This window comes from Chionomys nivalis, chromosome 23, assembly GCF_950005125.1.
Source record: "Chionomys nivalis chromosome 23, mChiNiv1.1, whole genome shotgun sequence".
NCBI lineage: Eukaryota > Metazoa > Chordata > Mammalia > Rodentia > Cricetidae > Chionomys > Chionomys nivalis.
In genome coordinates, this window is record NC_080108.1 from 38075403 (window position 1) to 38085731 (window position 10329).

The 10329-nt window shown below is 38.8% G+C and overlaps 1 protein-coding gene across 1 annotated transcript; it reads left to right on the plus strand.

Annotated features, from left to right (window-relative positions):
• The first annotated feature begins 4036 nt into the window (after nt 1–4036).
• On the plus strand, nt 4037–5011 carry LOC130865564 (mas-related G-protein coupled receptor member X1-like). Its single transcript, XM_057756665.1, has one exon. The coding sequence runs from the start codon at nt 4037–4039 to the stop codon at nt 5009–5011; it is 975 nt and encodes a 324-aa protein (XP_057612648.1).
• The last annotated feature ends 5318 nt before the right edge of the window (nt 5012–10329 follow it).

The following is a 10329-nucleotide window of genomic DNA, read 5'->3' on the forward strand; positions in this document are numbered from 1 at the left end:
GAAGGACCCAGCCCATTGTGAGTGAGGCAACCCCTGGGCCAGTGGCCCTGGGTGCTACAAAACAGCAGGCTGAGCAAGTCATTCTGAGCAAGGCAGTAAGCAGCACCACTCCAGGCTTCTCCTCTGAGTTCCTACCTGGACTTCCCTCAGTGATGGAGTGGAACCTGTATGTTGCAAACTGAAATAAAGTCTTCCCTCCCAAAACTGATTTTGACCAACTAACTAAGACATCGATGTTTCTACAAGGCTCTTCTGCTAAGGAGCCTACAAGTCTTCATCATGGTCCTCTTTCGGCCAGCAGGAGACACAGTAGTGTTCTAAATCCTAAGCTTCAGAATTCACAGGAACACATTCTTTATCAATGCCTGCAAACCTGAAAGGACCATCTTCCTCTCCCTGTACTGTTTTATTGTAGGTTTCCTGGTTTAGCTCACCTACATATCTTATCCTGCCGCTATCCTGGTGACTTGCTCCTCGTGATCATCTGTTCCTATGTAGTAGGCTGTTGTAGGCCTGAACACACCCAGCACCACTAGCACCATTTCCTGTCTATGCATGACCTATCTGTATTGCCACTGCTACCGCAAGACATCCATTAGGAGTCCTGTAGCCCTGCTCTGGGTAATGTCTCTGCTGCTGAGCAAGCTGCAAAAGCACCAGTATGGCTTGCTGATTGGAGATTTTGACTGTCACTGGGGTTGCACGATGCATTTCATCACTACTGCATGGCTGGTATCTTTGTTAGCTGTGTTCTCTGAGTCTAACCTTCCTTACTCGACAGGATTCTCTGTGATTCCCAGCAGATGCTACTGAACAAGTTGCATGTGACCTCTGAGTTCACAGTGTTGGTGTTCCTCCTCTGCATCCTGACATCTAACATGGTTTCTGGCACCCTATATTCAGATTAAATTTATGATTTAAGGTTGCCTTAGCAATGCACACATCTACTATCATCCGCAACAAGCCTTCTTCTGCTTCCTTTTGAATCCTCCTTCCAGAAAGAGCATCAGTGAGACCGTGGCAGTCTGCAAAGCTGACTCTCCAGGAGATCTTAGACGACAAGCCTTAGGTGGACAACGATGAAGAAAAGCTTTTCTTAAGAAACTATGGAGATGTCTGAATTCCACTAGTGCCATAATCTTTCCTCTATCAAGGTTAGTTTGAAATATCAGCTCATTAAAATCACAGATATAATAGTATATATAGAAATATATGATGTGTTTGGGGTTTTTGTGTGTGTGTGTGTGTGTAGGTAGGTAGATAATGAGGGAAGAGAAACACGAAGAACAAATCTAACAGGGAACAAGAAGAGAAAGAAACATTTATTCATTGTATGTAACTACCTTCACACAACAGCGAAGTTAATTATCTGTGACAGCAACGATGTAATTACAGCTACTAAAATACTGACTGTCTTGCACATTATCAAAACAAGTACATTAGTCTCTGGTCTAGTTACACCCACTCCTACTACTGTGATGACGGGAACTTAGTGGGAAGTCCACGTCCATAGCATTAGTGTGTGTCCTCTCACTTGGTTTTTCGCTTTTAATATGATTTTAGCTGCCGGGGTCATTTGCATTTGTTCATAAATTGTATAAAAAGCATTCCAAACTGCCACAGAAATATCTGGTAGTATTTTGATGTGCATGTATTGAATGTATTCATTAAATCGCTGAAAGAATGAAGCTTAAGGCAAAATGAAAACCCAAGGAAACTGGAGATGCCAGAAACATGGGCGATCTGCTGGAAACTGCTGCAGATAGAGAACACAGGTAGAGAACATCAGGAAGGCCACATGAGCTGCCGTTGGAAAATCCACAAGGGCAGGGATTCCCCAGCCCTTGGAGGTCACATCACAGTGCCATGTGACCTTGTTGATAGATATGAAAATACAAGATTTAATGTATACACCAGAGGATTTCCTTCTTGCTTTGGACCCTTATTTTCTTGACATTCTTCTGGTCCTCTGTTTTAGAATGTTTACTCTATACAATTGTATGTTGGGAGTTTATACATTTGATTTTTTACACTATCTTATAGGGAACAACAACTAAGAAATTAGCCTAAGTCTCCAAAGATATTTGTGAATGTTGTCTGCCAATGTTCTCTAAAACTGCTGAGATTAAAAGCAGTAGATACTGCATCTTCGGTTGTACACAGGACATCTGTGTTAAGTAGAATTATGGCCATGTTATTGTTTTTATTTGGAAACTCAGAACTATTTTAGGAGATGTGTTTGGGTGCAAAGTTGATATAGTTTGGGTTTTTAGTGATTAAACATAACTGACAACTTCACTGGATTAAGAAAATTCTACAAAATTACTAAGTCACACTTCTTACTGTGTTTGAGAGGGCACTGCAGACAAGCATCAAAACAGGGAGTCCAAGAAGGAATGTGGGTGGTCTCATCCAAAAGGCTGAATACCCAGATGCAACAAAATGGGAAGAAGAGGGAAGCTAGCCCAGGCACCACCATCTCCGTGTCCCGCCCTCCACTAGATGAGCCTCTTTGCTGCACAGTGTGCTCCTGTCGTGGTGCTTAACCTCACCACATACCAGAAGCAGCAGGCTTTGTGTTTGTGACTTTGTACCTTGGTTTCTCTCCTCTTGGGACCTGATATTAGTCCCCCAGATGTGAATTATCCTTTTCCCTATTTAGTATCTGCATGTGCCTCTCGGGGCCTCTCCCTCAATAAACTATTTTAATACAAAAGCTTTCCTGAGCAAATGGACTCTACTTAAGATATCCTTAGAGAGACAGGAATTAGATGTTATCATACATCCACAACATACTCTTAGTACTCCTCCATTTTTATTTTCATATCCCCTTATCATATTACATCAACCTTCTCTAACTCACCACCTCGTCTTCTGCACTGATGAACAAATGCAACCCCAGCCCAAATCCAGGATTCATAGTGTGAAACAAATATTTCTAGAAGCTGGCCAAAGTTATCCTGAATTCTCATAACAAAGACATTCAATTATTTGAGCATATGTAACATTCCAAAATATACAGACCTATCTATAAAAGAAATTACAATGAATGAAATTTTTCTTTATAACTAAATTATATGTGTGTGTGCATGCATGTCTGTGTCTTTTAATTCTTTTTATTCATTTTAATGTATATTTTATTACTTAATCCAAATTACCTACTAATAGAAGGAATCTCATTGGTTCTTTCGCTCACTGAAGAAATATTAGTGCCACCATGTAGGCCAATGAGATGGCCTAGTATGTAGAAGTACTTGCTGCCAAACCTAATGGCCTAAATTCGATCCCCAGGAAAAACAAGATTAGAGAAGAGATCTCTGACCTCTACAAAGATTTGCATATACGCACACACTCACAATTTTTAAATGTGATTTTTAAATTTACATGCTCCTAAAAAATGAAATAGCACACTGTGATATACAAAATATACAAAAATCTAACCTCAAAAAATATAGAAAGTATTCTTTTCTTTAAGCACTTGCCCCTCTGGGCCCTATCTAGATCAGCAGACCCAGTCATCTTGGCAAATGTCCTAGAAAAGGGCTGCAGGTTGTGGCCCTACAACATGGTATTCATTGTCCATGGATGATGGAACACCTCAGTCATAGGGGTGTCATGATCACCTCTGTGTTTTTCTCAATCTTTTCACATTAGAAAAAAAATATAATCCAGAAAGGAGTAGTGTTTGGTCCGTGTAGCCCCCTGAATAAAGAAGTTTGTCTCATAGAATATATTAATATGACATAGAATAACATGGATTACTCCTATGTGATTTAGAGGTCCTGAATTATGCATAGGAAGAATGACTCAGGCTGCAGAGCCAACAAACTCTGGGTTTGAATCCACAGTCCAGAACTCTTAAGCTCTTTGTGGGTGACTTGCAGTCAAGTTACTCTCCTTTTATTTATAAATGAATTTATTTAGAAATGCTAACAACAACATCTACATAACATCATGGTCCTGAGGATAAGGGACCATATTAAGATGCTCAAATATGGTTTATGTTCTCAGGGACACTACTGGAAGATTTGTGAGCATGGATCCAAACATCTCATCCCACAACACAGAGTCTACACCAATGAATAAAACCAGCCAGCCTGAGAATCCTAAGTGCAGTCCAATCCCGACCCTGCACTTCCTGGCTGTCATCATTGCCCTCGTTGGATTGGCGGGAAACACCCTTGTGCTCTGGCTCCTGGGATTCCACATGCGCGGGAACACCATCTCAGTCTACATCTTCAACCTGGCCTTGGCAGACTCCTTCTTCCTCTGCTGCCACTTCATTGACTCAGTGCTACGGATTGCCGATTTCTATGACTTCTATGCCCATAACTTAAGCAAAGAAATCTTAGGCAACATATCAATCATTCCCTATATCTCAGGTCTGAGCATACTCAGTGCTATTAGCACGGAGCGCTGCGTGTCTGTATTATGGCCCATATGGTACCATTGCCACCGACCAAAAAACATGTCAGCTATCATATGCGCCCTAATCTGGGTCCTGTCCCTTCTGATGGCCATCCTTGATTGGTACTTCTCAGGATTCCTGAATCAGGCTGATCATCATTTGTGGAAAAATGTTGATTTTATTGTAACTGCCTTTCTTGTCTTTTTATTTATACTTCTCTTTGGGTCCAGTGTGGCCATACTGTCCAAGATCCTCTGTGGGTCCAAGCGGAAACAACTGACCAGGCTGTATGTTACCATCTCACTCACAGTGGTGGTCTTCCTCATCTGTGGCCTGACTCTTGGGTTTTACCTGTTCCTGATATACTGGCTTGGAGTTCAATCGCGTCCTCCCTTCTGTTATCTTTACCGAGTTACTGCTCTCCTGTCCTGTGTGAACAGCTGTGCCAACCCCATCATTTACTTCTTTGTAGGCTCCTTTAGGCAGCATAGGCATCATCGGTCTCTCAAGAGAATTCTTCAGAGGGCTTTGGAGGACACACCTGAGAAGGATGAACGTACAGCCAGCCACCTTCAGAAAACCATTGAGGTGTCAGAAAGTTGAGAATGGTAAATAGTCCCTCCTTTAGTCAGACAGGTTGAGAGTCAATGCCTCACAGACTTATCTTCTCTCAGAAATGCCCCAGGAATTGAAATGCTTTCAAATGTTTTCTTTTAATCCAATTTTTTTTATAAATCTTAAAGTAATCAGAAATTTCTCCAACTTTCTTGGTACTATCAATGAATTTCTCAAGTAGTCCCTATATATTTTTCATTGAATACTTTTTTTTGCTAGCAGTCTTAAAATGGAAAAGTTCTTATTCAAACCATAAATCTGAAACTGAGAACATAAAGGTATAAAATGTTTTTCCTCTGGGCCTTTTCCCAGAGGATTTTATTCTCTGTGATTCTCCCAGAACTAGATATAGTAAGTTTGGTCCTTACTTTATTTAAGTTATATGTATTTACTTACATGTAAGGATCATTTACATCTCCAATCTAAAGAGAATAGCTCCCTCGAGACATGCTCTGTCTGTATAAGAACAATGCAGGAGCTCACACTTCTGGGATGTATTTTGCTAACTTTTTTCTTGTGTTTTGAGCTAAAATCAAGGCTTTTGTCCTTGAAAATGGTAAACAGACACTTACTTCACAATCATAGTAAAGAAATATGATCAATTCATTGAATGCTGGAAAAATTAAAAAGAGGTAGAACCTGAAAGATGAATTGGAAAGATAGAGAAGTGGTCTGGAGTCTATTTTAGAATAAACTATCAAGATTTGACTGTGGCATTGACATGAACTGAAGGTATAAACTAAGCAGAACCAGAAGATTCTATCTGTGCACTGTGAGGATAAAACTTGAGCACATTCTCCTCCAACACCGAGCCAACTGTCTGGTTAATGTAATGTTCTTTCTATAAGATTCTATTGTATATGTATTGACAGAGGTTTCTGTCTCACCAGGTCCCACAACCGTTTAGTCCCAAATAAACACACAGAGGTCTACTTTAATCATAAACTGATCGGCCTAGTAGATCAGACTTTTCTCATTAATTAATTCTTACATCTTAAACTGGCCCATTATTCTTGTCTATATTAGCCACAGGGCTTGGTACGTTTTTTAGGAAGGCAGTCACATCTTGCTTCTTCTGTGGTTGGGTCAGGATTGTGGACTGCGTCCTCTTCCCAGAATTTTCTTGTTCTCATTGTCCCACCTCTACTTTCTGCCTGGCTACTGGCCAGTCAGCATTTTATTAAAAATAATACAAGTGACAAGATAAAAGACTATAGTCCCACAGCAAATCCCCCCTTTAAAAAAAACAAGAACTCTGAATCTTTTGTTAATCCTTTGTTTAGCTTTTCTCCTGACCATTATCTATAACAACTTGTAACCAACATTCTAAACAAAGGGAAATATCCATAGTCCATTTTGGGGGAACATGGGTGTAGTTTTCCAGGCTGCGTGTCCTACTGATTGGGGGCACTGATAATCTTATGGGACCTAGAGAAAATTTAGAATTATGATCAAGTCATGACTGGAGTATTCTGTGAGGCTTGATCATCTGAGGCAGCAGTCTTGAATCTGTTTTGGATGTAGAACTTAGACGTCTGAACCATCTGCTCCTATCAGAGATTTCTCAAGGGGGTCTTCCTTGATCAAACCTGATTTTTCTTAACTTGTAATGAATCCACAGTCTCTCATTTCCTGTGGAAACAAAAGCAAACCCTCTTCTCCAATGTAACATACCTTTTGACTTCAATTTTTAAGTCAAAGTATTTTCAAATACCTATCTTAGATTAATTCAGCAACATTTATAAACAAATATCTTTTAGCAGCTGTTATTCCTTCCTTGGCATTCAAACAATTCAAAGAGAACATAATAACACACAGTATACAGATTCTCTGTGTGGTTTCCATCTTTACATGGCTTTATTTTAAACTCTATTTCTTTTATTTTTATTTTTAATTTTTGGCTTTTTGAGACAGGGTTTCACTGTGTATCTTTGTCCTGGAACTCACTCTGTAGACCAAGCTGTCCTTGAACTCACAGAGATCTACCTGCTTCTGCCTCCCAAGTGCTGGGATGCTGAGATTAAAGGTATGTGCCACCACACCATAAACTCACAGAGATCTGTCTGCCTCTGCTTCCCAAGTGTTGGGATTAAAGGTGTGTGCCACCACACCCAACTACTCCCTTTTTTTTTATTTTAAGAACTTTGTCCACTTTTTTTTCTTTTCCAAGCCTATGTATATTTTAAACACACCATCAACCATTTAGAGGCTTTCTTCATCTGAATCTATCTTTACTGTATATCTTGCTTTTTCTGACCACATGAGTCTTTAATTTGCTAAGCAATATGGCTAGGATTAAATCCATGGCTTTAATGGCTGGATCCAGCCCATTCTTTAGCTTTATGAGAGTCTAGCTTTATGGCAGAGGTAGTGGCCAGAGCCATGTTTATTGCCACAACTCTATGGCATTTCACGGTCCATGCCACAACCAATAAGCATGTTGTAGGCTATTCATAAACACCATTTAAGTGTTTTGTGGCAGAGCTTCTTAAAAGGGCCACAAAGCTTTTGCAGCTAAAGCTTAGTCAGAAAGCCTCTCTTAAATGAGACGCATTTGCCTCTAGCAAACAGAGCACATCCTGAGAAAATGTTGCTATTAATAAGCCATGCTTAACTCTTTTCTGTCTAGAATTACTTCCACAGGCTTTCTGTGGATGCAGTTGTCCAGATACTGGGTAACATTTGTTGACTGAGGTTTTCTGTCCCACCCGTCCTGCAGCCATTAAGTCCCAAAGAATCACACAGAAATCTACATTAGTTATAAACTGATTGGTCCATTAGTTAAGTCTTCTTATTGATTAATTCTTATAACTTACATTAGCCCATAATTCTTATCTGAGTTAGCCATGTGGCTTGGTACCTTTTTTGGGGAGGCAGTCACATCTTGCTTCTTCTGTGGCTGGGTCACAACTGTGGACTGCGTTCTTTTTCCAGAATTCTCCTGTTCTCATTGTTCCACCTCTACTTCCTGCCTGGCTACTGGCCAATCAGTGTTTTATTAAAAATAATATAAGTGACAAGGTGAAAGACCATTTTCCCACAGCACTTCTCCCCTTTTCTTAAAAAAGTAAAAATAAAAGAGAGTTTAAAATAAAGCCATGTAAAGATAAAAAAACACAGAGAGTCTGGATTATGTATATTATTGTGTTATCTTTGAATTTTTTGACTGTGAATGAGCTAAATACAGAGAGACATTTCATTGTATGAGTTGCTAAGCTAAACCAGCATGTATATTATATAGGTATTATGACTTCCAAATTTGGGTCTAAGGACATGTTGTTTTAGAGAAGGGGTTCTTCTCTTGCTTCCACAAAGGATGAGAACCTTTGGATTGTTTCCAGATTGGTGTGCTTTGATGGAACAAGAATCCCTAAACGATTGCCTTGAACACCTCTCAAAAAATTACTTTGCCCAATAAAAGGCTGGAAGAAATTTGCACAGAACTACACCCATATTCCCAAATATTGTTTATAATTGTTTGTTTAAAATTATTACATTTACAATTAAAGGGAGATATGCTATAGAGATGAATAATTTGCTTTGGGATAGACCTTGGTTTATTGGTACAAATTTAAGGTAAATTTTGTTATACTATATATGCATATTTCTGTCCTTGATTAAGGTAATGTGTTTGTGTAGTTCATTTTAAAATGTAATGTATAATTAAGAAATATAGGTTAATAGATAGTCATCTATAATTGTCAATTTTATAGTCATATTAGTTAGGTTTTCTAGATATATAGAGATATATTTCAGTTAGTTAGATATTCTTCAAATCCTTCAGAGACCTTCAAAATATGGCATGTAAATGTTTTAAAAATTTAGAACCTTTTATGCATACAGGATCCACCGAAAAGTGACTGCTGAACTTGCCCAAAGGTAAGATGATCCTTTGGGGATTCTGCTTCATGAGAGAGTCTGTGAGATATTCTGCAGGATACGGAAGAAAGTGACTGGCAAACTGCCAATATAAGCAGACCTGTCTTTGAAATTTCCTACTTCGTGGAAAAGTTTGCTGGATACTATGGGCCTGTAGGCTGAAGATGGATGCCCCAATGGGGGGAAAAAAAAAAAAACTTTGGGTTACTGTCCAAGCAGTGAGATGTCTCTGTCAATTCTAGAGTTTTGGAAGTTGCTTACAATGTACTTCCTGTTTACTTAGATAATATTATATCCTTCTGGAGTCTTTGATGGAATTGAAGAATTTATAGTTATAGTTTTCCTTAGTTATGATAAAAGATAAAATAGATATAAATATTATAACTGTAATTCTTGCTTGATACCTGTTTTCTTATATGTAATTTTACTATGCCAAAGTTAAAGACCTCCTTCTTGCTTAAACAGAAAAGGGAAAATGGTGTGGGAGGTCCTTCTGTCTATGTGTTATTTTTATTGGTTGATGAATAAAGAAACTGCTTTGGACCTATAGCAGGGCAGAACTTAGGTAGGTGGGGAAGATGGAACTGAATGCTGGAAGAAAGAAGGCAGAGTCAGAGAGAAGCGACAAGCAATTGCCAGAGTCAGAAATGCCAAGACTTTGCTGGTAGGCCGTGACCTCGTAGTGATGCACAGATTAATGGAGATGGGTTAAATTAAGATGTAAGAGCTAGCCAATAAGAAATTAGAGCTAATGGGCCAAGCAGTGTTTTAATTAATAGTTTCTGTGTGATTATGTCTGATCTAAGCTAGCCAGGTAGCCGGGAACCAACACGCAAACTTTCCCCCTACATATATGCTAGACACTGTTATTGTCAATATAACAATGCTGTTTACAGAAATGATAAAATTTAGTTACTGTTCTTTAGGAGCATGATAGAGACTGAAGAAAAGTGTGTGTGTGTGTGTGTGTGTGTGTGTGTGTGTGTGTGTGTGTGTGTTGATGATGATGATGACCAGTGTCCTTAAAATGTTTAGAATTTGAACTGATAACTTCACAATTTACCTAGCTCACTTCTATGAGCCAAATTAATCTTTTATATTTTTGATTTTGTTTTTCCTTTTTTCAAAATATGTTAATTGAAATATAATTACATATCAAACAAACATTAAGTAACTTAGAGACAGATGAAGATGGGAGAAGAAACCATCCATACTGATATTGTTAGCAAAACCAAGTACCTCAGAAAATGGTAATACATTTCAAGTATTTTGTCATCATGCAAGATGAATTCTAGGACAGGAGCACAGAGAACAATATCTATCATTATCTTGAAGTAAAAAATAAATAAATATGGCTGGCATGAATTTTGCAAAATTTGTTTTAGGAGACTCTATAAACTATGAAGAGTTATTCAGGTCACCCAACA